The following is a 27,254-nucleotide window of genomic DNA, read 5'->3' as shown; positions in this document are numbered from 1 at the left end:
ATGCGGCTGACCTGTAGGATCCAATGGCAGGGAAAACCAGGGCATAATGGGGGAAGTGGGGGAGAGGCAGGGAGAAAGTGCTACAGGCTGGGGCTGAATGAGGCAGTTTCGGATTGGGCTTGGAGGAAAGAGGTGAGCTGGGGAACGCCTAGAATTGCTGCTGTGCCTACTGATTCCTAGTTCTTTAAAATGGTTTTGGGAGAACAAATATTTGAGTAGTGAAAAAATGGATATTCACATATAATTTTATGACATAAAATTATATGTGTATGTGTATGTATATACACACAAAATTGTATATATCTATACACACACACATACACACAGAAATCTGGTTGGTTAAGGGTAATGGAGAAGGGCTTTTTTGGAGGGGAATTGCAGATCATTTAGCCAACATTTAGTGTATACAGAAGGGTGCTCTTTGTGGTCTGGGGCAAACTCCCTCCCTGCTTGGCAGCCCAGTAGGGGAACACAGAAAAATGTTTCTGGTTTTCCTTAAACCTTAGAGATTGGGGAAGCCATCTGTCTACTGGCCAGCCATTGTTTCCTCATCTGTAAACAGAAGGACTTGGATTCAGTGTGTTCTCGGGTTTGTCCAGTGAGGGTGCTGGACCTTCCTGAAGGGTGTCCCTGAGCCATCTTTGTTTGATTGGCAGAAATACCTGATGAAAAGGAAGAGACGACATCAAACTCCCCCTCTAAGGAGAATAAGAAGGAATCTTCTCTGAAGAAGAGTCGAATCCTCTTGGGGAAAACGGGAGTGATCAAAGAGGAGCCACAGCAGGTCTGTGAGGGGATCCGGGGCTTTGGGTGTGGGGATCTTTGGGTGATCCAGGAGCTCTCTGACCGATAGCCATTTGCTGTGGGTGATCAGAATATGTCCCAGCCGGAGGTGAAGGACCCTTGGAACCTGTCCAATGATGAGTTTTACTACCCCAAGCAGCAGGGTCTTCGTGGCACCTTTGGAGGGAACATTATTCAGGTAAAAACAACTTGGTCTGAAAGGACAAATAGGTAGGTCCTTGGCACCTGTCTTTGGGGGTTGTTGCCTGGCACTGGCTCAGCTCTCCAGTCGGAGCCTACATGTTGACTCTTTCAGCATTCAATCCCTGCAGTGGAGCTCCGGCAGCCCTTCTTCCCCACCCACATGGGCCCTGTCAAACTCCGGCAGTTCCACCGCCCACCTCTGAAGAAGTACTCCTTTGGGGCCCTGTCCCAGCCAGGTCCTCACTCTGTCCAGCCCCTGCTGAAACACATCAAGAAGAAAGCGAAAGTAATGCCTTTCTGGGCAGGCGGGGATAGGAGCAGGGTTGGGGGAGCAGTGGTGGTGAGAGCAGGAGGGTGTGTCTCTATCTTTGGATGAAGGGTGTTGGGCTTAGCTCTGTGCTCTGATGTGGCCTGTGCTTTCTCTGTGCTGGGCAGATGAGAGAACAAGAACGCCAGGCTTCAGGTGGTGGGGAGATGTTTTTTATGCGCACACCCCAGGACTTGACAGGCAAAGATGGAGATCTGATTCTTGCTGAGTATAGTGAGGAAAACGGTCCCTTAATGATGCAAGTCGGCATGGCAACCAAGATAAAAAACTACTATAAACGGGTGAGTTGGTTTAGGGAATCCGCCTGGTGTTGCCGTTACATAGATAGCTCCTCTGGGGACAGAGTTGGGATTCTTATATACCCATCTTCACATCCCTGAGGGGCTCACTTACAGGGGGGCATGCTGGCTCTGTTCGCTCAGACTAACTGGGTCTGTTTTCTTCTTCCTAGAAACCTGGAAAGGACCCTGGAGCCCCTGATTGTAAGTATGGAGAAACGGTTTATTGCCACACATCTCCTTTCCTGGGCTCTCTCCACCCTGGCCAGCTTTTGCAGGTGAGGAATTCTTTCCCCTTCCCATTCTCTGCAAACCAACCTCACCCCTTCCCCCAATGATTAAGTCTAGTGTAAAGGAAAGACTAGATGGGGGCTAGTCAGTCCAGGAAGGGTAAGTCATGGGAGGATCTGAATAGTGTCATCAAGGTGTAGCGGCAAGCACCCCAGCGTCCCCAGGGTGGCTGCCCATACAGGTTCTTGGATCTGCTTTGTTAAAGGAAAGCAACTCAAAATGGGTTAACAAGCTTACTTTAATTAGTCAAACATATGTATCGTTTACCTAGTTCAGGGGAAAAAGGTCAGCACCCCGAACTTCAAAGTATACAGGCAGAATTATCAAGTCAGAGAAACAGATCAAGTAGACATATTTCCAAACTGTCCAACCATTATATCCATACCAAATCAACATCTGGGTTTTTCAAAGCCGGGGGGCCCTGCACAACGGCTTCCCAGAGTTTCATCTGATCAAATTACAGAACACTTCTCAAAGTGAGCCCCCAAAACAAAGCTACACATCAGGGCTTATATAGCCTCCTGGCTCAGAGAATGTAACAACCTTATTGACTCACTGCCCAATCAAAGAGTATCTACTGAAAAACAAGCCTCCCACCCCAGGCTCCAGGTGCACTTTAGCCTAGGGGCAGGAAAAATCTTAAAAATTTATATTCTCATTACACAAGGCAACTCTAATCAACCTCTAAGTTTCTAACCTTCATGGGAGGCTGACAGTGGAGTGGATAATAAAAACAAACTTAGATTTGTGTCTGGAATCTAGTGTATGATTTTTTTTAAAGGGGGTGTGGATTTTTCTTCCTAAATATCTTATTCTTAGGCTAAGATGAAAGTGAATTCCTTTTCCCCAAGCACAGGTGAGGAGAGGGAGCTCAAAAAACGTCCGGGTGACACAAGTCAACCTGGAGTTAAAAATTTGCCACAGCTAATCCCCAAAGTGCTTCTGCCACATGTGGAAAATTGAGACTTGGCCGTATTAGTCATGGTCACTTTGGAGTAACGAGCATGCCTGAGCTGTGCCATCTGCAGGCTTGCCTTTGGTTCTTTACAAAGACTCCGGATGCTGCCTCTAACTCAGCCCTCCTTGTGTGCAGGCTCCTGCTGTGCTCCCCAACTTGGCCTTGCCTTCTGTGCTGGATGTTCTGCCACTTCTTCAGTTTCTTGAGCCTTCTCACCACCTCAGCCTGTTTCCTAGCTTGTCTTGCCCTCCTCCATTCTGTGTATACCATGACAGCCTTTTCTGGTTTGTCTTTCTTTCCTCTTCCATGTCTTTTTCCCCACTCTATGCCAAACAGCTTTCCTCTTCAGTTGTTCTCAAAAGCTATTCCTAAAATCCTAGGCTTCTAGGGACAGCTGATCTCGCCCTCTGAGAGAAAGACACTCTCCCTAAAGGCTGGGCTTCTTCCACAGGATATAGTTGTGTTTCTTTCCTGAGATGGCTATTGAGTACGAACTGTATTGAACCCTATATTCTCTTTTGGAATTCTGGGACTTTAGTGGTGCCACAGACAACTTAGACATCTTAGAGAACAGAGAGCAAACAGGTTGGGTTAGCTTCTTCTCTGGCCAGACTCTGCATCAGGTGCTTTGTTGGGTCTCATTTCTCATTCCTGTCTTCTTTTTGATAGGCATTTGAGAACAACCTTTTCCGGGCTCCAATTTATCTTCATAAGATGCCAGAAACAGACTTCCTGATTATTCGGACACGGCAGGGTTACTATATTCGGGAGCTGGTGGACATCTTTGTTGTTGGCCAGCAGTGCCCCTTGTTTGAAGTTCCTGGTCCCAACTCCAAACGGGCCAACACTCACATTAGAGACTTTCTGCAGGTCTGATTTGGCGGGATGAGGCAGGAGGGGAGGGAAGCTTAGCTGATTAGGCCTATAGAAGGCAGGTGCTTCTCATCTTCCTCCTGGATGCTGGAGATTTGTCAAAGATCATTTGTTCATTTATTTAATTTAGGGCATTCATTTAATGCTCTGATTGGCAGGTTTTCATATACCGTTTATTCTGGAAGAGTAGAGACCGTCCAAGGAGGATCCGTATGGAGGATATCAAGAAGGCTTTCCCTTCTCACTCAGAGAGCAGCATCCGGAAGAGATTAAAGCTGTGTGCTGACTTCAAGCGCACAGGTGAGCCGTGGTGGCGGCAGCCGCACAGCAGCATGGCCTCCCTTGAAGCCCACTTCTGAGGACTGGCCTGCTGGAGGCTGGGTGTCAGGAAAGGGGGGATCTCACTTCCTTACTCTTGCCAGGGATGGACTCAAACTGGTGGGTGCTGAAAACCGATTTCCGTTTACCAACTGAAGAAGAGATCCGAGCCATGGTGTCTCCAGAGCAGTGCTGTGCTTACTATAGCATGATAGCTGCAGAACAGCGTTTGAAGGTAACTCCCCTGCCTTCTCCTAACTCGTAGCCACCACTGAGCTGTGTTGGAGGAAAACTCCAGGGCCTTAATGGGGGATGCTGCCTGGTGTTTCATCCGGAGAAGATTCTGAATGGATGAGGTGCTTCCTGTGTTCTGAGGCACTGGAAAAGTTAATTTGCTCTGGAAAAGGGGGGCTTCTCCATCTCGGTGGTGATAGGCAGCTATGTGAGCAATGAAGTCACTTGTGGACTGTATTCAAGCAGGCAAGCCCAGAAGCTGCTGGTGTAGTGTGCAGCACAAAGCCAGCATCTGTTTCCAGTTCTTTTCCTTCCAGAATGAGCAAGGACCAAGGGGCCTGAGATGGCTTCTTGAGTTATGAGGAACCTAAGTTAAGACTTGCACTTAGGAAGTGAAGACTGTCCACTGGGAACTTGGAGCTGGCCTGGACATTGTGGCTCTGTCCCCTAAGGACCTACTAGCATGTTCAGCTTAACATGCTTGCCTCTGTCTTTGCCCTGAGGACACAGAATTCTGTGGTTCTGTTTGTTGGGTTACTTGTCATCACTTGTTTCCCTCTCTAGGATGCTGGTTATGGGGAAAAGTCTTTCTTTGCTCCAGAAGAAGAGAATGAGGAAGATTTCCAGATGAAGATTGATGATGAGGTAAACCTCGTGCTGATTCCTGGGAGCTCGTCTTAGCTGCCTCTTCATTTCTGAGCTGTGTGCTGGTGTCCTGGGGATGCCATGTCCTGTGGTGGTTCAGCCTGTAATGCAGAGCAGAAGCAGGAAAGGGAAGTGAGCCATGCTGTAGAGGGAAGTGTTTGCATGCTCTTCATATACCGAGGTGTGGGGAGTGGGGAGGGAGGCAGGTGCTGACTTAGAAAAACTCTGAAACAGTCTTAGAGCTTCGAGCCAAGAATGAAGCACTGAGTACACACTGGACCTCTGACACATGCTTGCCTTGGTTTCCTAAACTATCAAGTGTGCTTAGTAATATAATTTCAACACTCAGAGAAGATTGGACTGTTTAGAAACAGGGAGAGTGGAAAGATGTTGCTGGGGCAGGGACAACTGTTCAGCTTCTATAGCCTGACTGCTGACTTTCAGGAAGCTTGGGGGAATCAAAGCAACTATGAGAAGAAAACCTACACTTCAGTGTTCTTTTCATTTGCTTATTGGTATGGATTGTAGTTCTGGGGTGGAGGGGGGGAAGCAGCAGTGAAGTTGTGAATATTAAAAAGTGTGTCTTCACCATGGTCAGCCAGCTAACTCACTTTTGAGATAGTAGGAGAAAGGAGAACAATGTTCTGTGCACCTTCAAAGGTCCACTTGTTCTTTTCAGGGGGGGGGGGGGTCAGAGGGAAGATCCTGTGGGCCATGCTACCAGCATTCCAAACTCTCCTCTCTAATCCAGGTGCGTACTGCCCCCTGGAACACTACAAGGGCCTTCATTGCAGCCATGAAGGGCAAGTGTCTCCTGGAAGTGACAGGGGTGGCAGATCCTACAGGGTGTGGGGAAGGCTTTTCCTATGTGAAGATTCCAAACAAACCAACCCAGCAGAAGGTGAGACTGGCCAGGGCTGTGAGGGCATGTGCAAGGTGACTTCACTGGGAGGGGCATTGCCTAGAGGGCAGCCTTCAGAGTGGTAGGCTAGTAGCAAGAGTGGCTATTCCAGGATCTTCCTCACTGTTTTATGTTTTGAAATAGGATGATAAGGAACCCCAGCCAGTGAAGAAGACAGTCACGGGAACCGATGCAGATCTCCGTCGCCTCTCTCTAAAAAATGCCAAGCAACTTCTCCGTAAATTTGGTGTGCCGGAGGAAGAGGTTGGTGTGGAGGAGGCTGACTGGGCTTTGTGTGGAGGGTAAAGCCAGGAGTAAGGTGTGAGGGGCAGTCTGGGGATTCCTAAGGTAGGTTGGATAATGCTAGTCCCTGTATACTCTTCTCAGGGCCTAGCCTCCCCAAAGCCTTCTGCTTCATCCACTTGCTTTTGTGCTCCCACAGTCCCTCAGCCTGTTTCCAGAAACATTTAAAGACCTGAATGTGTGTCTATGTGTGCATATTGTCACAGATCAAGAAGCTATCTCGGTGGGAAGTAATCGATGTCGTGCGTACCATGTCAACAGAACAAGCTCGCTCTGGAGAGGGCCCCATGAGTAAATTTGCCCGGGGATCAAGATTTTCAGTGGCTGAACATCAGGAACGTTACAAAGAAGAATGTCAACGGATCTTCGACTTACAGAACAAGTGTGTTGCTAAAATGCTGTTAGCAGCCAAAGTTGAAAGGGGAGAAGGGTAACAATCCTCAGGGCCTCCCAGAAATGTAACCAGAGGAAGCCATCTCAGGGCAACTTAGTGTCCATAGTGAGGCTGTCAGGGAGCTCTCTCACCATCCTGAGTGACAGGAGAAGCAATGTTAAAGGGACAATTTATGCTCGTGGCTTCTTTGGGTCTGGTTGGCTTTGGAGATGGCTTGGTGGAAGGATTGGTTTATCATTGGTCTCTGGCTTGCTTCCCCCTCTCTAGCTGGCACAGGGCTATAGCACTTCATCAGACTTGCTTTTTGGAACTAGTCCAGTCTTTCTGTTTCAGTTTCTCTGTCATCTTAGTAACCTTGAAGTGACCCTTAGTGGTATTCATTTCTTGATTTACCTGTTCAAATTCTATAGCTCTTTGGACTATGGTGGGGTTTGCTTTTGTTTCATTTCGGTTTTTTGCTGGTTTTCATGTTGGTTTTACTTCCAGAGTTTTGGCATCGACTGAGATTTTGTCAACTGACACCGACAGCAGCTCGGCTGAGGACAGCGACTTTGAAGAAATGGGAAAGAACATTGAGAATATGCTACAGAACAAGAAAACCAGTTCTCAGCTATCGAGAGAGCGGGAGGAGCAGGAGCGGAAGGAATTACAGCGAATGCTACTGGGTGAGGAAGGTGCCAATGACAAGGAAACGGGCAAGAAAGAGAAGAAGGACAAAAAGGGACTGTGTACGTAACACAACATGATATGCGGCAGAGTGTGGCGCAACAGGAAAAGTGGGGGATGAGATTAGAGAAGCCAGAAGGTTGGTAAAAAGGTGGATTGGACTCTGAAGTTCAGTGAAGGAAAAATGAGAGAGAGAGACAGAGACAGAGAGAGAGAGAGCTCCCTATTGGGAATGACGTTGGCTTGAAAGCAGCATAGGTGCGCCAGTAACATGAGGGTGGCCAGGGAACATAGCTTGGTGACGTTGCAATGAACAGATCCTCTTGTTTCCCTTGCATTCCCTTGCATACTCTCTTCCAAAGCACCGTTGTATGCTGTCACGTTACACGTCTTCACTCAGGGCAGAGAAGATGCTAGCTTCTCAGGGTTACAGGGGAAGGGTTTGAAAGGCCATTTCTCTCACCAACAGTGAGCTCTGGAGGCTCTCACAAGGACGATGACACAGCCTCTGTGACCAGTCTTAACTCCTCAGCCACGGGTCGCTGCCTCAAGATTTACCGTACCTTTCGAGATGAGGATGGGAAGGAGTACGTGCGATGTGAGACCGTGCGGAAGCCTGCAGTCATTGATGCCTATGTACGCATAAGGACAACGAAGGACGAAGAGTTCATGTGAGTGTGTGGGCCCTGGCCTTGCTATGGATCATGACTGGCCTCCTACAAGAAAGAGAAAACCTTGCAGGCCCTGGCCTTAGCTCTGACCTGCAGTCGCAGTGGCAAAGGTTAGACAGGAACCCTGCTCACGCAACTTTACTTCACAAAGTTCCTTGGGAATCTTGATTTATGTTGGGTTTTCTTGGCAAGTTTCAAAGAAGGTCAAATTTTCAATTTCTTCTGTGGGTTTTTTTTTTAAAGTGATGGTTTGGGTGGCTAGGTGGCACAATGAGTAGAGCACCAGCCCTGGAGTCAGGAGGACCTGAGTTCAAATTCAGCCTCAGACACTTAACATTTACTAGCCATGTGACCTTGAGCTAGTCACTTAACCCCAATTTGCCCTGCCCTCCCCCCTCCAAAAATACAAAACAAAAAAACCCCAAAATGATGGCTGGCTGCTTTGATGGTCCTTGGGGGATGTGTTAAGCTTCCCTAGGATAAGGAGAGAATGTTTATTTCTTATACCAGCAGCTTCTCTGTATGAGAATGGAAGAGGCTTCCTTGAAAGGGGAGGTTGATTGCCTTCTGGAGGTTTTCTGTGTCTGTTATGTTACCATCATTGCTTTCACAAGCCCCATTATACTTGGGTAGATTCTCCCATCACTGAGATGCTGATAAAACACTGTCTAAGAGAGCTTGCCAGAAATGTGTTTATTTTAGTCGGAAATTTGCCCTGTTTGATGAGCAACACCGGGAAGAGATGCGGAAGGAACGTCGAAGGATCCAGGAGCAGCTGAGGAGACTCAAACGGAACCAGGAAAAGGAGAAGCTCAAGGGTCCTCCTGAGAAGAAGCCCAAGAAAATGAAGGAACGTCCTGACTTGAAGGTAAGTCATGTGTGGCATGATGCGTTGCCAGGTGGCCTGAAGTCAGAAAGAACTGAGTTCAAATTCTGTCTCAGACCTTTGCTAGCTGTGTGTTTATGTGTATAGTGTGTGTTTGTATATGTGTATATTGTGTGTGTATATGCATACATTGTGTGTATATCTGTGTACATTGTGTGTTTATCTATGTACAATGCATGTTTATGTGTACATTGTATGTCTGTTTTACATTTGTATTGGGTGACCTCTAGGGTGGTTCAGTTTCCAGCCCCATTTTACAGGTGAAGCAGACTTAGGGCATTCAAGTTAGACTTGGTTGCTAATGTGGAGCCACTAAGTCTTTACTTCCTCCTTCCTTCTGGAGAACAGTGTTCCCCTTTTCTAGCAGCACAGTTCCATATTCCGAGAGCCTGTTTATTTCCTGCCCTCATTTAAAGTTTCTTCCCAGTTCCATATACTTCATACTTGGCATGGCCATCTTTTCTCTGGTTGTTTTTTTCGATTCATGTATAGTTTGATTTGTGTGATTTTGCACAACTGTTTTTACTCAAGGGGCCTTTGGATGATGGGATAGATAGACACAGGTCAAAGGCAGAGAATCTGAGGCTGCACCTGATTTCTTACTTGCTTTGTGTCTGTCACTTGGTATCCCTAAACATGGCAGTTGCTCACCTCTAATACAGAACTTTCCTTTGCACAGCTAAAATGTGGAGCTTGTGGTGCCATTGGGCACATGAGGACAAACAAGTTCTGCCCTCTGTATTACCAAACCAATGCTCCCCCCTCCAACCCTGTTGCCATGACAGAGGAACAGGAGGAAGAGCTGGAAAAAACTGTCATCCCTAATGATAATGAAGAGCTTATCAAGGTGGAAGGGACCAAGATTGTCTTGGGAAAGCAACTGATTGAGAGGTAAGGAGTGGCAGAGCAGGAAGTACCTGGAGTTCAGTGGTATGTTCCTATTGAGTGTTGGCACTGGGCAGGGGCTGAGAGGGCTGTGAGCAGTGGGGCTCAGCTGCCTGTCCTTTCTCTTGATCCTCTCTCATAGAAATGCCACAAGAGAGGGGCGGCTAGGTGGCACAGTGAATAGAACACCGGACCTGGGTTCAGATCCGGCCTCAGACACTTAACACAAAAACTAGCTGTGTGACCTCGGGCAAGTCACATAACCCCAATTGCCCTCTAAAAAGCAAAAAAAAAAAATGCCACAAGAGTCAGGTGCTAGAGTGGATGTGGGATCAGGAGCCCTGGGCTTGGTAATCACTTACTGCTTCCTTTGACCTTGAACTTGTCACTTCCTTTTTCTGAGCCTCAGTCTCCTCATCTGTAAAAAGAAGGGGTTGGATTCAGTGATCTCAGAAGTTCCTTCCAAGTCTAACCTTCTGTGATTCGAAACATGTCAATTACCCACAGTGCCCTTAGCCACCTACTGATAGGACAGGATAGTGCATTTCTCCACCTGGCTTCTGTCATTAGGAATTGAATAAAAAAATGTTATGGAGAAGCAGCCCTTTTTTTTAATGGACCTTTGATCTCATCAATGTAGGTACTTCCTGTAGACCACAACTCATTCATGCCTTGTCATTCTGTGGGATTCTTGTCCATGCCCTCCATAGGTGGTCCACCCAATATACAGGAGGCCTTCCTTGAGGTCTCCTTATATTCTGTGGGTACCAGTGCAGCGCTCAGGCTGTCCATCTGTTATCCCTTGCTCTCCCTGAAACAAAAACCCATCTTTTTAACACCAATATTTTTCTGGTGACACTATATGGCTGTGCATGATGGAACACTCCAATCTCTGAAGAAAGCTGCAGCATATTACTAATGATGACTGTCAAGCAAGAAGTGGCGTAAAAGATCTCATCCAGGAGATATGTGGTTGGAAAAGGAGGTAGGCCAGTCACGTAGCAAGGCGGAGGGATGACCGGAGCAGCCAAATATCCGAAACTAGTGATAGCGTGTGTCAAGCTCCCACATGAAACATAGCTGCACTCAATGAGCATGTGTCCTTAGGCTTTTTGAACTTGCTATTCTTCCTACCACGTGGTATGGCACGGTCCACCCTTGGGTGCATACACCGTAGCTTGCTTAAACCATTTCCCTTTTTGAGTGTATTGGGGCTTATTTCCATTTTTTGTTTCTTGGTTATAAATAATAGTTTGTGAAGATCCGTGTATAACATAGCCTTTTTCCCTTGGGCTGCATTCTCAAAAGTGAAATTGATGCTTAAAGTACATGAACAGTTCTGTAGCTTTTGCCAAATGTTGCCAGGTGGAGCAACCATGTGTAGAAAGGGAGATGAGAGAGCAGTCCTGAGTCAGTCGGCAGAAGTCATGTATGGGAGGGGAGCAGGGGGTGAGGCATGACTGACTGGGCTGGGGGGGGTATGGTTTGGGAACCCCCAACACCACTTTGGATTTCTTCCTTATTTCCACGTAGGTCGAGGCCTTAAGTTAGAATCACAGATTCTAGAGTTGGAAAGAACCATAGAGATCATCTGATTCAGCTCCTTTATTTTACATATGAAGAAACTGAGGCCTAGAGAGGCCTCAGTTTCTTTCATATTAAGTTACAGATTCTGTGAGGTCCTGGAAGAAGGATGCCGGCAGGGCTTTTGACTTAAGTTGTCTTCCCAACCCCGGACCCATTTTGAGGCACTTCAGAAACTTTTCTTGGGGTTGAGGGAATGGTGGTGGTCTCTGAGTGCCAGCAGTGGGCCTATGTACTACTCTTTGACATTGTTGTTTTAGCGCAGATGAGGTGAGAAGGAAATCGCTGGTTCTCAAGTTCCCTAAACAGCAACTTCCTCCGAAGAAGAAACGCCGAGTTGGGACAACTGTTCATTGTGATTATTTGAACGTGAGTCCCTGTTATCCTTCTTTTGTGCTTCTCACTGACCTCCTAGCCCTCTAACCCTTGCTTTAGTCTTGACCCCTCAGGCTTGACCTGAAAGAATACTTTACTCAGTCATATTATTGCTGGGTTTGCTTTCCCAGAGGGGCATAGCCGTATCTCTCTTTCTACCTTTTGATTTCCAGCGACCCCACAAGTCTATCCATCGACGACGGACGGATCCTATGGTGACATTGTCATCTATCCTGGAGTCCATCATCAATGACATGAGAGATCTTCCCAATGTGAGTACTTTGTATTTACTTGAGCAAAGATGGCCATTCTTCTGTGTGACCTTGTATGGAGAGTAGATGCTTTTAACTATTGGTTTCCATAAAATACCATAAATGAGCTTGGATATTCCATATTTTTGCAGGTACAGAATCATGTGGCTTTAAAAACATTAGACCTCCTGAGAAGTTGGTTAAATTGGCCAGGGGGAACATGGTGTGGGAAGATTTGATCCTCATTTTAGCTGCTTAGACTATCCAGCCTGGCTTTTAGCACTATTGGCACCTGGCTCCATGAGTAGTGTGTTCTGGGGGGGGAGGCGTTACCCTGACCTGCTCCGTCTGGAAGGCTTCCTCTGAAAACTGGTGGTGATTAGGCTTCTAGACTGTGAGAGAGACCTTAGGGCAGAGTTCAGTCCAAGACCCCCTTGCATCTCTCTCATAACCATTTGCTTCTTTCCACTGGATCACGTCAGTGTTACCTTTGGACAGGACTATTGCAATAGTCTCCTGATAGGTCTTCTTGCCTCTGGGCTTCCATTGCATTGCTAAAATCCTGTAAGATCTATTTGCCTTCATTAGCTCCCCACTATTCAATAGGCAGAGTGGAAACTCCAAAATGTGGTGTTCAAGGCCTTCTACATGTGGCTCTAACTCTCTTGCCAACCTTCTTGCTCTGGCTCCCTTGTCCCTATGCCTTTCCTCATATTGACCCTTCCCCCATTTCCCTGCCTTATTTTAAGGACCAGCTCAGATGCTCCCTTTTTCACGGACACTCCCCTCATCTTCTCCCTTCCCTGCTGTTCATACTGTTCAAGTCTCCGGCTCTCTCCGTCTCTCCCCCTCCTCAGATTTCTCCTAACATTTTCTTTACCTCTTTGTTGTCTCATCTTCTCCACTGATGCTGAAGGCAGGAGTTCTTGCTTCTTTTGTCACAGCATGATGTCTTTTGCATAGTTATTGCTAAAATGCTGCTTTTCATTTGTACAGACTTATCCTTTCCATACACCAGTGAATGCAAAAGTTGTGAAGGACTATTATAAAATTATTACCCGGCCCATGGACCTGCAAACACTACGTGAAAATGTCCGTAAGCGCCTCTACCCATCCCGGGAGGAATTCAGAGAGCACTTGGAACTGATTGTGAAAAACAGTGCGACATACAACGGTAAGGAACACCAACTCCTTGGCCGGATAGGACCTTGCAAGGTCAGCTGGTCTAATCTTGTACATGAAGAAGGTTGGTTCCAGACCCAAATCTCAGCAGATTGAAAGAGCCATGAGACTGAGACTGGTGCTTTTAGTGTGCTATGATGTGGTCAGCATTGCTTTAAGGTAGGGAGGAAGCCTGGCAGAGTGGATACAGGATGAGCCTTAGAATCAGGAAGACCTGAGTTCAAGTTCTGCCTTTTGGGATGGAGTAGCTTCTCAGGGTGCCAGCCAACTCTCAAGGTAATAAGTTATAGACAAGTTGCTGAACTGCATTGGTGGAGGGCATTTCCATACTGAGAATTTACCATATTCATGAAATTGTGGGTCTAGACCAAAAAATACCTTATCTACCCCCAAATTTTTAGGGTAGCCAAGTTAATTTGGCCTAAGGCCTTGGAAATAGGAGGCAGTCACTGTGAAGGTGACTGATACATTTTATCTCTGGCCCTGTGTGCCTTATAGAATTCACTGACCCTGTCTTCAGACAGACTTTAGGGGGGTTATTATGCATAAAAGAATAAGTTCTTTGAGACACTTCATCCAACATCTACTGGATGCCATGGACTGTTTTTGGAATACATGTACCCATTCACAAAAGCCTCAAGAATGTTAAGGACTGTTTTGCAGAGCTAGCACAGTGGACCATAGGGCCCATTGATAATCCTGTTGCCAAGTAAAGTCATGTGTGAGCTTGTAACATACAGGTAACATTGTTCAGTACAGATTTTAAAACTAGCATCAAGTGTTGCTACTAATGCAGCATGATGGAAAGGAAATGGGAGATGAAGATAAGAGCAAGGCATCAGTGCCTCACAGGACAGCTAGGGGAGGTCCGCCAGGAGCATTGTTTATCCTTAATTCTCACCTGTTACTACTATGAGAGCACAGCGCCACTACCACCCTCCCCATCTCCTTGGTTGGTTTCACACAGAACTATTGACCATGAAATGCCAAGAGAGCACGCAACAGTGGCTTGGGCTAGGTCTTGGTGAAGAATGGATCTTGAGCAAACCGAGCATCTGGGGCACCAAGATCAGAGTACAGAGTCATTCATTCAGGGCCATTCTGAAGCCCAGCTTTAAACTGATAGTCACTTTTGTGAACAGTTTGGAGCCATAGCAGCCTCTAGACCAGTGCTTCTTGAACTGTGGACTTGTGACCTCATATGGGGTCATGACCCATGGTTTTAAGAAAAGCTGAAGAGGTCGCAAGTGGAAAAAATTGAAGAAGCCCCTATCTAGACCAGGGGTTCTTCACCTTGCTTGTGTCGTGGACCCCTTGGGCAGTCTGGTGAAGAAGCTGGTGGACTTTTTAACTGCACAAAATGCATTGGATTGCAAAGGAAATAAATTCTGTTGATATCAGAATATTAAAAAAAACAGCCAAGTTTACAGACCCTGGGTTAAGATCCCCTGATCTAGACCAAGTCGGTATGTAGGAGTCATGGATGGAAAGAAGGACTTTGAATCAGTCACAAAGGCTGAGCATCACATACAGTGCCAAGCTCTGTCAGCAGGAGCTCTAGCCACAGACTGCACATCCTTTCTGTGGAAGCAATACTCGTGGTATCTTTCCAGCACTACCCATTCACACAATCATAACCACAATTAGTTGTATTGCCTTCATATCATAGAGACATTAAGGTAGAAACCAGGGCTTGTGCTAATGGGGAAACGTTTTGCATGTCTACATATTTGTAAGGGGTTTTAATTTTCTTGCCTTAATGGGTAGGGTAAGGGGGAAAGGGAAGCGAGAGAATTTGGAACTGAGAAAAAAACCATTGAATTAAAAAAAGAAAGAACTCAGGCCAAGTGGTATAGCTCATTAGGGTGGTAGCACTTTCTGGCCCCTGTTTGGTAATGGTCTAGCCTCTTATAAATTCCCCGGTGTGATTGTAGGGCCAAAGCACTCATTGACTCAGATCTCTCAGTCGATGCTGGATCTCTGTGATGAAAAACTGAAAGAGGTAAGCCATTGTTGTCGCATGTCTTTCAGAACAGGGATGGGGCAATGGGGCGGGAGAGGAGGGAAGGCATTAAGAGTGGAGGGGGGAACCAATGGGAAGAGGGAGGGACAGGGATAATGAGTGTCAGAAGTCAGCAGGTGCTGTGGTAACTGAATGAGGAGAGATTTCAGAAGGATGAGAGCAAGCAGGCTGTACGCCCAGACATCCCGCTAACTTTCATTTCAGAAAGAAGATAAACTGGCCCGTTTAGAGAAGGCCATTAACCCCTTGTTGGATGATGATGACCAGGTGGCATTCTCTTTCATTCTGGACAACATCGTCACCCAGAAGATGATGGTGGTTCCAGACGTAGGTGGCCTCTGTTCTGGGCAGTGTGAGGATGGTGCAGGGGTCAGGGGCTACAATTGTTGTTGTGCGCGGGTGTGTTTGCAGTGCATTCAGTCAGAAAGATGATTAGAACATTGGCCCAGCAACCTCGTCCAAACCAGAAGAGGCAGAGTACAGTTAGATGAATTCAGGAGCCATTTGAGTAACTGGACCAAAGAATATCGATTAATGGATTGAGTTCAACCTGAAAGGAAGTTTCTAGTGGTATGCCACATACATGGATGCATCTTCAGCCCCATTCAGAAGCTCTATTGTGTGCTAGGAAAACAAAGAAAAACTGCCCTCAAGAAGCTTATATTCTACTGGGGGGAAGCAACATGTATGCAGATAAGTAAATACAAGATATATACAAAATAAATACCAAGAAACCAAAGGTAATTTCTGAGAGTAGGAAGGACTAAAGAAAGGCCTCTGGTAGGAAGTGGTACTTCAGTAGAACCCTCAAGGGAGTTCATGTTTCTGAAGGGCAGAGGTAAGGATGGAGAGTGTTCTAGCCTTGGCACACAGGAGGCAGACGGAGAGTTGAGGATGGAATGTAAAGGCTATGAGGGGAAGCATTGTGTCATCAGGCTGGAGAGAGATGCGCGTGTGTATGAAGTGTTCCTTCCATGCCAAGCCCTGTTGTGCTAAGCGCTGGGGATGCAAAGAAAAAGTCAGGTAATCCCTGCTCTCAAGGAGCTCCCATTCTAACAGGGAGACAACACAGAGGGAAGGTTTCAGTTGCAAGTCAGATGGAAATAAAGGCCCCATGGTCCTTAGGCAGGTGCTCAGGCCTCTTCTCTGATGTCACTTGCACTGATAAAATCATCTTGGTTTTTGCCGTTGAGCCATTGCACAGGGCCAAGGACTTTCCTTTTTGGGTCTTCAGTAGCTGTGTGCATAGCTCCTGTAGGCCTTGCTTCCTAAGAGGATGGCTGAGAGCAGAAGGCTCTTGAGTTCGGGGTCCTTGGCTGTCTCCATCAGGGTGCTTTGATTTGCTTGGCACATGTTGTCTACTGTCCCTCTTTCAAGGTTCCTGTCTGCTTCAGCTAGGCTGGCTAACTCGCTTTGTATGTGGCAGCTGGCAGAGGTGGCTGTGAGGGCTGGGCTGGGGGGGGTGCCTTAGGAGGCATCAGGTCTAGTTTTTTCATTTTACAGATGATGAAATCGAGGCCCCAAGGGGTAACATGACTTGCCCAGAGTCACACAGCTAGTAAGTGTCCGAAGCAGGATTCAAACCTAGATCTTCCTGATTGCTACATCACTCTGCTTCACATAGTATTGGCATAGATAGACTGCTCATGCATTTGTTTGTGACATGACGCTGGGAGAAGTAGCTATCTGAGACTAGAATTATGAGCTGAATCGGACAGGATGCATGCAATTGGATAGCCCATTAACATCGTCCGGCACTTCAATTTTTAAAAAGCCAACTCTACAGGTATAGGATGAGAGAAAAGAACTAAAATGTTCTAAGGAAAAAGATGCGCAGGCTTTCAATTGACTACAGGATTCATAAAATGCAAAAATTCCAAAATGGCAGGACCACTCAAGGAGCTTCCACTCTACTGAGATAAGTATGATGGGTGTAAAGGCAAGTTGTGGACACAATTGTCTAGTAAAGTTTGATGAGGAAGAACATTTTCAGATGGGGGAATCGAGGAAGACTGCTGGAGGAGATGGCATCCAAGCTGAGCGCGTTCCAGGCTGGTGTGACCTCAGGGAGTGTGGGAGATGCCATGCCAAGTTTGGGGGAATAACTGGAACACAGTGTGTCCAAACGGTGTAATGGAGACAAGACTAGAAAGGCTGCTTGGAGCCAGTTGGTGGTGGGCCTCAAGTGCCAGTTTTAGAGGCAAGAGGGACCCACTGTTTTTTTTTGTTTGTTTTATCTGAGCGAGCCAGAACTAGGCCTTTAGATTATTTTCGCAGATATGTCTACAGAGGAGAAAATGAGAAGGGAGGGAAACTATTTTAGGAGGCTACTAGAATTGTCTAAACAAGCGATGCCAAGGACCCGATGTGGCTGTTAGATGCCCTATGACATGCCCTTAGGCTGAACTAGAACTAGAGATATCATAGTTCTGTTGCCCTTTGCCCTAGTCAGCCCACATCTGGGGCACAAAGTTCAGTTATGAGGGGCATGGATAAGCTGGTACATGCCCAGAAGAGGGGGCATGGAACCATATTCCATGAGGATGAGGTTAAGAAAGTGAGAATCCTTATTTTGAAGAAGAGAAGACTTAGGTAAAATACTACCTGTCTTCAAATATATAAAGGGTTGTGATTTGGAAGAAGCAGCAGAATTATTCTTTGGCCCTCAAGAACTAGTACCAATGAGGGATTTTTCCATGGAGGGAAAATTTTGTCTTAGTATATGAAGCCAAATAGTTACAGCTGTTCAAAAAAAATAGAGCTGGCTGCTTTGTGTTGTACTAAGATCCCTGTCATTGCAAGCGTCCAAGAAGCTGGATGACCACCTAGCAGGGATGTTGTTCTAAAAGAGACTCTAACATCAGGTAGGGCTTGAGCAAGAGGGACTCTAAGATGCTACAATTCTTCCTGATCTCTTAGAATGTAGGTGGTATGTGAGTGGAGGACAAAGGCTCCTGCCATATGTTGGCCCTCCCTGAGAGGCGTAGCCCTTATGTGGTAGTCCTGTGCTTGCAGTTTTTATGGCTATTAACAGGTAAATACCCCTGGTAAGATGGAGAGCAGCTAGCATTCCAATGAAGAGAGCTCCTTTGTCGAACACCGCTCCGGTACTGATGAACCTAGGTTTGGGCTTGTTTTCCCTTGTGCCTCTTAGCTTGTAGTGCTGTTAATTCTAAGCATCTGCTCTTCAAAAATCCTGAGCTAAGCTGGAGGATTGTTTTCTAGTATGAACTTGAGGGGTGGCCCAGATTAGGGCAGAAGAGCAGTAGAAGGTCAAGCTAATGCTGTTAAGTGGAAGGTCACTTTGACTTATTCATGTTTCTTTTTCCTCTAGTCTTGGCCATTTCATCACCCAGTGAATAAGAAGTTTGTTCCAGATTATTATAAAGTGATTGTCAGTCCGATGGATTTGGAAACCATACGAAAGGTGAGGGCTTGGAGTTAGCAAGATCCCTTTAGAGCTTGCTACTTGTAAGTTTGGATCTAATTGCTTGGTTCTTGTAATTCTAGAACATTTCTAAGCACAAGTATCAGAATCGGGATGCCTTCCTGGATGATGTAAACCTTATCCTAACCAACAGCATCAAGTACAACGGTGAGTATTTCTAGGGGCTTTCCCATGAGATGGGAAGACCCAATTGCTCTCTGATCTCTTGTTCGGCCCAGAGTTCTGTAGCTAGAGATAAGCAGAGCCCCAGGCCCCTCTGAGTGGGATGGTCTGCTCAGCAGAACAGCATCATCTTCCTGACTAGGCTTCTCATGGAGGAATCTGTTTATCAATGAAAGATCAAAAGTCATTGCATGGTTTACCAACTAAGCACAATTAAAGAGGCATTTATGAAGTGCCTACTATGTGCTAGGCTCTGTGCTATGCACTGGGGATACAAAGACCAAGAGGAAACAGTCCTTGCCCTCAGGGACCTTCCATTCCACTGAGTGCATGGATGCAGACAACCAGTATAGAGTGAAGGCTTCAGTGGCCTGGGTGTGTGAGCCATTCTTGGGAAGAACTTGGCTTCTGAAGGTGCCACAGCTATCTGTTCACAGGGCTTATGGAAACCAATCACGATTCTCTCTTGAACTTTTACCCAGGGAGTCTCAAAAAGTGGGGGTGCTTCCCCAAACTGTGGGATGACTAGCTGTACCTTCATCAGTGAGCTCTCTCTCCTGTTGCTGCTCCCCAGCCCAGTTCAGTAGTGCTGTACATTTGACACTGGTGTTGTTATCCAGATTTTACTGATAAGGAAGCTGAGGCACAGAGGCTGAGTGACTTGGTAGGAAGAGTCTGAGGCGGGATTCAAACTCGGTTTTCTTACCTTCAAGTCCCGCATTCTCTCCACTATGGCCCTTAGCTGCCTGCTAGTGTAGACTGTAACTTTTCCTTATTATTATCTTAGCAGATGATTTATTAGTTGTTTGGAAAAAAAAAATCCATTCCTCCATATGGCCAAGCTTCTGGTGCCGAGCCTCTCTGCCCTTCACTAGGCATACTAGGCCTCTGTCTTCAGGCCCTTCGAGAGCCCACGGTCCCCTCCATGCCACCAAGAGGCTCAGGAGTACAACTTTCATGAAGAAATAAGACATGACCCAGCTCACTTTCCTGTGCCAGAGAATACTTCAGCAGGCCCATCACCAAGTTCTTTCCCTTGAAGGGGAAGGGACAGGGGATATTCTGCTGTCCTGTCTGCTTCTCTGACATCCACAGTTCTAAGAATTAATTATGAAGCCTGTTAAAGGATGGACATCAGATATGTTACCCAGGAGTCTAAAGCAATAGAGCAGTACTGCAAATTGCCCCAAATGAACACGTTATCTGGGAAAAACAGAAGGGCCCTTAACAGCACAGAAATTGGTCCAAACTCAGCCAGGGAGCAAATGGCTCAGCTGGGATTTAAACTGAGGTCCCCAGACTTCAGATCTGGCACTTAAAGCCCTAGGACCACGCTGCCTTCCTCTCCATTCATGCAGCAGACACAAGTAAGCTACATTTGCCTCGGAAAAATTGAAAATAGCAACTTGATCTTAAAACCTAAGATGGATAAAGTTTTCAACAATGTAATATCCTTTTTGATAGCTCATAGTATGTGAAACATTGTAAACAAACTGATTTTTAACCCCACTCAGACTTGAAGCAAGGTCACTTTAAGCAAAGGAAATAAAATGTTACAGTAAAAAGGCTGATCTTGCCAAAGAAGCTACTCTGTCATTTTGTACCAAGAGAAGTTTAAAAACTGCTAATCATAAGAAGTTTACATCTAGTAACTTTCAAAAACAATGGTTCTGACTTGTTTTCATTGATAGAGGAAACTCTCAGGGAATACCTTCTACCATCCTAAATGGGTACTTATTGAGGCAGCTAGGTGGTTCCGTGAATAGAGCACCGGCCCTGGAGTCAGGAGGACCTGAATTCAAATGCGGCCTCAGACACTTAACACTTACTAGCCATGTGACCTTGGGCAAGCCACTTAACCCCAATTGCCCTGCCTTCCCCCTCTAAAAAAAAAAAAGCAAAACAAAAATGGGCACCTGTTTTGTACAATTTTGTTTTAGGAAGTTAAGTGACTTGCTTATGGAGACAAAGCTAGTATGTCAGAGACAGAACCTGAATCCAGGCCTTCCTGACTCTTTGGAGCCAATACTTTTCAAATTATCATGCTGTAGTTCCCCCTCCCCCACCCTTTCTTTTTTTTTTTTGAGGGGGAGGGCAGGGCAATTGGGGTTAAGTGACTTGCCCAAGGTCACACGTTTAGTTTTTGTGTTAAGTTTCTGAGGCCGGATTTGAACTCAGGTCCTCCTGACTCCAGGGCCAGTGCTCTATTCACTGTCCCACTTAGCTGCCCCTCCTCTCCCCTTTTTTAAGGGTCAAAATAGAGGGGTAACCTAAGTGACCCATAGTTCAGCTTTCCTCCTATGTTCTGCCCAGTGAATTAGTAAAAAACTGTATTGAATTAAACTAATCCCCAGATTTTGAGTCCAAATGATTTCCTTCAAATAATTAGTTGTGAAGGAAAGATGGTTAGGTGATGTAACTTAGTTTGCTGGTTCATGTGGTATTTAAAGCACACTGGAGCATTGTGATTATACTGGCTTTGGTCGGAGGTGGGGAGGGGAGGGGAAGAGTCCCTTGCTATGAATCTGCTTTTTTAAGTGAGACCATGTTACATGGTCTCAAACAAAAGAACCTTTTGTTCTTTGAACAACTGAACTTAGGTTGGGTCTGAAACAAATCAGCTTTATACACATGTTTTCTTTTTAGTTGGTATTGGCAAGTCTAAGTTATTTTTGTCATCTTCTTAAGTTATTCTCATCATCATGTGATTTCCATGTAGTAGGACTCTTAGTTTGAACCAAGTTAAAAATGTTCGAAATGAGTTTCTCACCAAATGTATATTTACAATGTCCTTTTCAGAAGCCTGTCGGCTACGCCCCAAGTGTAGACTCCGCTCTCTCATCCCAGACCCACGTTCTATGTAATAACAAAAGAACTTCAATGCAACATGGTGTCTCTTCCTTTTCCCCAGTCTCTCCAATCACTTGATACCTTTTCTGAGACTAATTGCTGTAAGGACAAAGAATCATGAGACCTCATTTCTTAGGACATGTACAAATGGATTTATTGGCTTTAATTTCTGCCAGAATTTGCTGGGTAGATTTCTTACCAAGCCCTGAAAAAGTCCATATGGTTGCTTTTTTAAAAAATGTACATGATGAATGTCAGCAAATATACATCTTGCCCACAACTTTACCTGTCAAGGTGTTAATCCGTTTTTGTCTTGGCATAGTAGGAGAAAGAGGAAAAGAATTTTTATATTGTGCTTTAAGGTTTACAAAGTGTTTTATATATGTTATCTCGTTGCATCCTCACAACCCTGTGAAGCACGTTAATATCCTTATTTTACAGGGGAGGAAACTGAGACTGAGTTTCTGAGGCAAGATTTGTAGTCAGGTCTTCCTGACCCCCAGTCCAGTGCTCTATTCATTATATCACTTAATTGAGGTTAATTGACTTAGGAGGAAGGATGTTAGGTAATACTGTTTGAGGGATGGTTCTCATAATTGGATTAATGGGAGAATATATATCTAAGACTGATTATTTAGATATGGGATTTGACAAAATTCCCAAATTCTATTGAGGAAATATCAGCATTGAATTCCTAAAGTTTCCTGGGAAGTTTGTCCCAGTAGGTCATTAGAGCAGGCTTTGTGGGTTCCTCTATGAGGAGCAGGAAGGCTCTGTCCTTGCCTCCTATACATGAAAGTGGCTGGTCCATCTGTGGCCCTGACTTGGTGTTGTAGGCCCATGATGGTGTTTCTCAGTACAGCACTGAAATTCACTTGTCCCTCCAACTGGAAACACTGAGCACATCTGTAATGGTCTTTTTCTCTTGTGCCTTTACTATAGAGAGAAACTTAGAGGTGATAACAGAAATGCTTTTTAGTTCTGCTAGGGACCAGCTTCCTCAAGCTGTTGTCAGAAATACCATTTGAGCTGAGTGAGGCTGCCTTTTAATTTTTTTTTTTTTTAAAGCAATCAGGGTTAAGTAACTTGCTCAAGGTTACACGGCCAGTTATTTCTGGGTATGGTGCTAAGTATCTGAGCCCGGATTTGAACCCCAGGTCATCCTGACACTGGAGCCAGTGGTCTTACTCGCTGTGCTACCTGGCCGCCCCTTGCCTTTTAATTTCTTCAGCAATCTGTTTGGAGTTGCTTTGGGCTTGGCTTAACAAGAAAAAGAGGGAGAGAGAGAGATCATGTACATTCACCTGTATCTCCTTCAACCACAAAGCATTGCATCCTCGTTGCCACACTTTCGAAGGTACAGGGGTTCCATCCTGGGGGTGAAGGCACCAAATAATTACTGTGTTTATAGATTGGTGTTTGGCCTCATAGAGAATGTCTCTTATTATTCTCACAGTTGTCCATTCCCAGATGAGTAGTGGCCAAACGCTGCCTACTGGTAACGATAAACTCCATCACTTGATAAAGCAGGACTGGAAGACTCTCTTGGCTACCTAGTGATAACTTTTTCCTTCTTTGTTATAGGCTCTGATAGTCAGTACACTAAAACTGCTCAGGAGATTGTGAACATCTGTCACCAGACTTTGGCTGAGGTAGGTGACAAAATTCGCTTTCCTGGGACCCAGCTTGGAAAAATGGCCTCCGTTCTTGGGGTACTTAACTCCATTTGGGTTGTTTTTCTAGTATGATGAGCATCTGACTCAGCTTGAGAAAGACATATGCACAGCTAAGGAAGCAGCTTTGGAAGAGGCCGACCTGGAGAGTTTGGATCCAATGACCCCAGGGCCTTATACTCCTCAGGTGAGTGAGGCCCATGGATCTCCTGGGGGGGTTTTCTGGTGCAGAAAATTGGGAGTGCTGGATTCTGAACTGGTCTTGGACTCAATCCCTTCCCACATGCTCCCAGGTTTTCTTGTCTTCAAGGCCAAGCTAAGTGAGTCTTTGGTTGATGGTGATCTTAATGAATTCTGAAGAGGGCAGTCAAGGGGCTAGTGGGCAGAGAGGGGTCTGCCAGCTTCTTAACTGCTGGGGCCGGAGCCTCTTCCTCTGGTCTACTTACTCCCTCAAGATTCTCTCGTACTTCCCTTTTCCTGGATTGGGTTATTTCCTGCTCTTTCCTCTGGTGGCTGTAGGGCTGGGCCATCCCCATTCTCAGAGTGAGACCTGAGTAGCTCAAGCATTACCTCCATCACATGGAGATGAAGGCGATCTCACACAGAGCTGTCTTCCCCCCTACTTTGACTCATCCTTGGCTATACTTAGCTAAGCTATAATGCCAGGAGGCTGGCATACTTGGAGGGTAGCAATTAGCAGAGTGATGTTAGCTCTCTTTCTGGAGGCTTTTAAAGAGTTATTTTAAGTTTCTGATGTAGTTTCTAGAGGCTTGGTTATACCTTAAAAGAAATTGGTGGGGCAGCTAGGTGACACAATGTGTAGAGCACTGGCCCTGAAGTCAGGAGGACCTGAATTAGAATGTGGCCTCAGACAACTAGCTGTGTGACCCTGGGCAAGTCACTTAACTCTGCCTCCAAAAAAAGAAAGAAAGAAAAATTAGTTATACTGCTTTACTTGCTTATACTGATTATTGGTTATATTTTAAACGAAACTCTTCTGAATTTTTTTTAACTCTTTCCAAACCCCATCAGGAATTCTTTTTTTCCTCATCCTGTCCAAGTTTCCTTCTCTTCCTTTATTTTTTGATACTATAGAAAACAGTCCATAAAAACTCTTCCATATTCTTCCTTGTGTTAAAATACCATATCAAAATTTTCTTTATTTCTAAAGTAGCCACATAAGGTACCACTGACCTTACAGGTCTCTAAGAAATAGACAAAGCTTAGAAGAAAGTGAAGCATTACAAACTAGGCCCTAGCACTGACATTGCCTGTCTTTTTTATGTTCTTTTTGGCATGCGTCAGATAGCGCCCCACTGTGCCAATGGGCTCAGAGACTGGGCTGCTTTACAAATCCCTCCAAACCCAGCTTTTCCTTTTAGTGCCAGGCTGCTATTCCCTTTTCTTGTCTTGTACCACAGCCTCCTGACCTTTATGATACGAACACATCCCTAAGTATGTCTAGAGATGCCTCAGTATACCAAGATGAAAGCAATATGTCTGCTATGGACACACCAACTACCACCCCAGAGAAGCGGGGGGTACAGGTGAGAATTGTTCCCCCCTAAAAATGGGTGATTAGTTATGATAAGCCACTAGCCCTTTGATTCTCTGCAAAGAAGGCCTGAAATGTGGACAGAAAAGTGACTGGTCACATGACTGACTTCTACATTGACAGAGTCAGGTAATGGCCTCTGGATCCTAGGTCCCATATGGATACCACAACAGAAGTGCAAGCAATGTTTATGAAACATTTGTTTGTGAAAAGTGATATGTCAGGGTAACCTGATGGGCAGCTCAAAGGAAACACTATAGTTTTGTTTCTTTCTTGGGTCTTTCCTGAGTCTGTTTTTCCCTAACTAATTTCAGGGGCTGACTCAAAAATGTTCTCTATAGGTGGTAGGAGGCCAGGAATTCTTCTAGCTTCCTTTAGGGATCCACAGTGAAAGGGCTGAGAAGCCCAAGAGCTGTTGTCGGTCGTCTAGCTCGAGAGTTTATGATTAAAAAAGAAGTTCCCCCTAACATTCCATAGGAATGGGCTGGATAAATACCCTCTTGTGTTCAGGGGCTCACTCTATCCCAGAGAAGGAATCCAGGGAAAAGTGCACGAAGAGCCTTCACCAGTACCAGAGTTGGCTGGCCGTCCCATGCTGCGCACCTTCCCTGGGTGACACCCCATTCAGTGCTGTGCTTTTGTGCTCCTCATGCAGACATACCAGGGCCAAAGTAGACTGAGTGAACAAGACTCTGATGGAGATATTGGAAGGTTTGAGGAGGGGGAGGATGGGAAACTTAAGATTCCAGCCCCAGTGAATATGCTTAGAGAAAGCCTCTGACCACTCGTATCCTTATGAGAGGAGTCCCATGAGTGCAGGGCAGGCCGACCTCCACAGTGACAACAGTGAATCAAACCCAGGCTCTTTCTGAGATGGTGGGTAGAGTTGCTGGCAGCTTCTGCTGTGTCACCTGTGTCCCTTAGTGGGCATTATTTTGTCCATCTTTGTGATACAGGAAGAGGATGGTGACCTTGCAGATGAAGAGGAAGGGGCTGCGCAGCAGCCTCAGTCTAGCGTCTTGTATGAAGATTTGCTTATGTCTGATGTAGAGGATGAGGAGGAAGATGCCGGGAGTGATGATGAAGGAGATAATCCTTTTTCCTGTAAGTCTTGGTTTGTTCCTGTCTGGCTCACACTGAAAGCTGTTGGCCATATGTCCTCTCTTCCTTGTGGTCTTGGTGCTCAACCAAGTCGTGCATGATAAGATAATTTACAGCAGGCTAGGAGAAGATGCTGCAGAAGAGGTGCTAAGAATGGCAGAGAAAAACTGGCCAGGACTGAGAGGCATGTGGTATGTCCAGTATAGCAAAGGGATTCAGAGAAGCTATGTTGACAATGGTAAAAGAGATGGAAACTGGATTTGGGGGGAAAGGGAAGAAATTCAACTCGTATTTTCAAACTTCAGATCATGTAGTTGTCTCCCAGGATCCTAGCGCTGGAAAGCCCCAAAGGAAGAAATGCGTAATTGTTTTGGAGAGGCCCCTAGGCCAGGCTAGCTAAGAAGTGGTGCTTCTGTCAAGCTTATCCTGCCAGGACACGGGAAAGAGGGTAGGGTAGGTATGGGCCAGTGAACCAATACCTTTCTATTTGTTCAGCTATCCAGCTGAGTGAGAGCGGCAGTGATTCTGACATGGAATCTGGTGGAATGAGGCCCAAACAGCCCCACGTGCTGCAAGAGAACACAAGAATGGGCATGGATAATGATGAGAGCATGATGTCCTATGAAGGAGACGCTGGTGAGGCCTCTCATGGGATGGAGGACAGCAACATCAGGTAATAGGCATCAGAAACAAGAAGGGAGGGCAAGGTGGGGCTCCTTTGTACCACAGCGCCGTGCCATGGGGAGGCTCCGAGGGCATGGCAGTACACAAAGGGGGAGCTCCTTGTCCATGAAGTCTCCCAATTGTTAGGAACGGGTTCGGCCATGCAGGGCAGCGTTTGTGGTCAGCTCTCAGGTCTCTGGGGCAGGTCACTTTGCTTATCTGAAGGTGGCAAGTGGGAGGGTGAGGACATCCTCTGAGTTCAAGAACTTCTGAGCCCCTGACTTCATCTCCTCAGTTATGGGAGCTATGAGGAGCCTGACCCCAAGTCAAATACTCGAGACACAAGTTTTAGCAGCATAGGCGGATATGATGTATCAGAGGAGGAAGAGGAAGAGGAAGATGAGCAGCGTGGCAGGCCCAGTGTCCTCAGCCAGGTCCGGCTGTCTGAGGACGAGGACGACAGTGAGGACTGCCCCTCGATTCCTGCGGAGAGCGATCTGGACTCTGACGAATGACTTTCCCCTAATGTGTGTATATTGTGTACAGTGTCTGAGCCACCAGATGAACATGTTAGACTTTTTTCTTTTCAAATTATTCATAAATAATAATAAAGCTTCCCTCCTGACCTTACTGGGCTGGATGTCATAGTTTTATTTTCCAAAAATCCCTCTCCATCTTGTCTCAAACTTCTTCTGGCTTCATTTCTCAGCTTGAAGCTGGGAGTGGAGGGGACATTTGTTAAAAGACTAGCTTGATCTAGGTGCTTTTG

The 27,254-nt window shown here is 46.0% G+C and overlaps 1 protein-coding gene across 5 annotated transcripts in view; it reads left to right on the top strand.

Moving 5' to 3' along the window:
• Window positions 1-27,115, top strand: part of TAF1 (TATA-box binding protein associated factor 1) — a 34,728-nt gene extending 7,613 nt beyond the window's left edge. For 2 of the 5 annotated variants that reach the window (XM_069062407.1, XM_069062406.1), the window contains exons 10-38: window positions 657-784; window positions 875-982; window positions 1,100-1,273; window positions 1,423-1,596; window positions 1,767-1,871; window positions 3,512-3,712; window positions 3,874-4,015; window positions 4,138-4,268; window positions 4,832-4,912; window positions 5,664-5,813; window positions 5,958-6,077; window positions 6,323-6,498; window positions 6,997-7,238; window positions 7,646-7,847; window positions 8,550-8,715; window positions 9,413-9,624; window positions 11,463-11,571; window positions 11,751-11,849; window positions 12,825-13,002; window positions 14,945-15,012; window positions 15,238-15,360; window positions 18,368-18,460; window positions 18,544-18,628; window positions 23,078-23,145; window positions 23,237-23,353; window positions 24,588-24,713; window positions 25,678-25,825; window positions 26,318-26,495; window positions 26,781-27,115. In XM_069062407.1, the coding sequence (XP_068918508.1) occupies window positions 657-784; window positions 875-982; window positions 1,100-1,273; window positions 1,423-1,596; window positions 1,767-1,871; window positions 3,512-3,712; window positions 3,874-4,015; window positions 4,138-4,268; window positions 4,832-4,912; window positions 5,664-5,813; window positions 5,958-6,077; window positions 6,323-6,498; window positions 6,997-7,238; window positions 7,646-7,847; window positions 8,550-8,715; window positions 9,413-9,624; window positions 11,463-11,571; window positions 11,751-11,849; window positions 12,825-13,002; window positions 14,945-15,012; window positions 15,238-15,360; window positions 18,368-18,460; window positions 18,544-18,628; window positions 23,078-23,145; window positions 23,237-23,353; window positions 24,588-24,713; window positions 25,678-25,825; window positions 26,318-26,495; window positions 26,781-27,000 (4,124 nt within the window). In that variant the 3' untranslated portion in view covers window positions 27,001-27,115. The remainder of the gene's footprint in view (window positions 1-656; window positions 785-874; window positions 983-1,099; window positions 1,274-1,422; window positions 1,597-1,766; window positions 1,872-3,511; window positions 3,713-3,873; window positions 4,016-4,137; window positions 4,269-4,831; window positions 4,913-5,663; window positions 5,814-5,957; window positions 6,078-6,322; window positions 6,499-6,996; window positions 7,239-7,645; window positions 7,848-8,549; window positions 8,716-9,412; window positions 9,625-11,462; window positions 11,572-11,750; window positions 11,850-12,824; window positions 13,003-14,944; window positions 15,013-15,237; window positions 15,361-18,367; window positions 18,461-18,543; window positions 18,629-23,077; window positions 23,146-23,236; window positions 23,354-24,587; window positions 24,714-25,677; window positions 25,826-26,317; window positions 26,496-26,780) is intronic. The other 3 variants (XM_069062410.1, XM_069062409.1, XM_069062408.1) reach the window with 3 other exon arrangements.
• Window positions 27,116-27,254: the final 139 nt, after the last annotated feature.

This window comes from Petaurus breviceps, unplaced genomic scaffold (assembly GCF_028583685.1).
Source record: "Petaurus breviceps papuanus isolate PSGF00001 unplaced genomic scaffold, PetGlider_PUasm1.0 90451, whole genome shotgun sequence".
In the NCBI taxonomy this organism is placed as follows: domain Eukaryota; kingdom Metazoa; phylum Chordata; class Mammalia; order Diprotodontia; family Petauridae; genus Petaurus; species Petaurus breviceps.
This window is presented reverse-complemented; position numbering and strand designations above follow the sequence as displayed.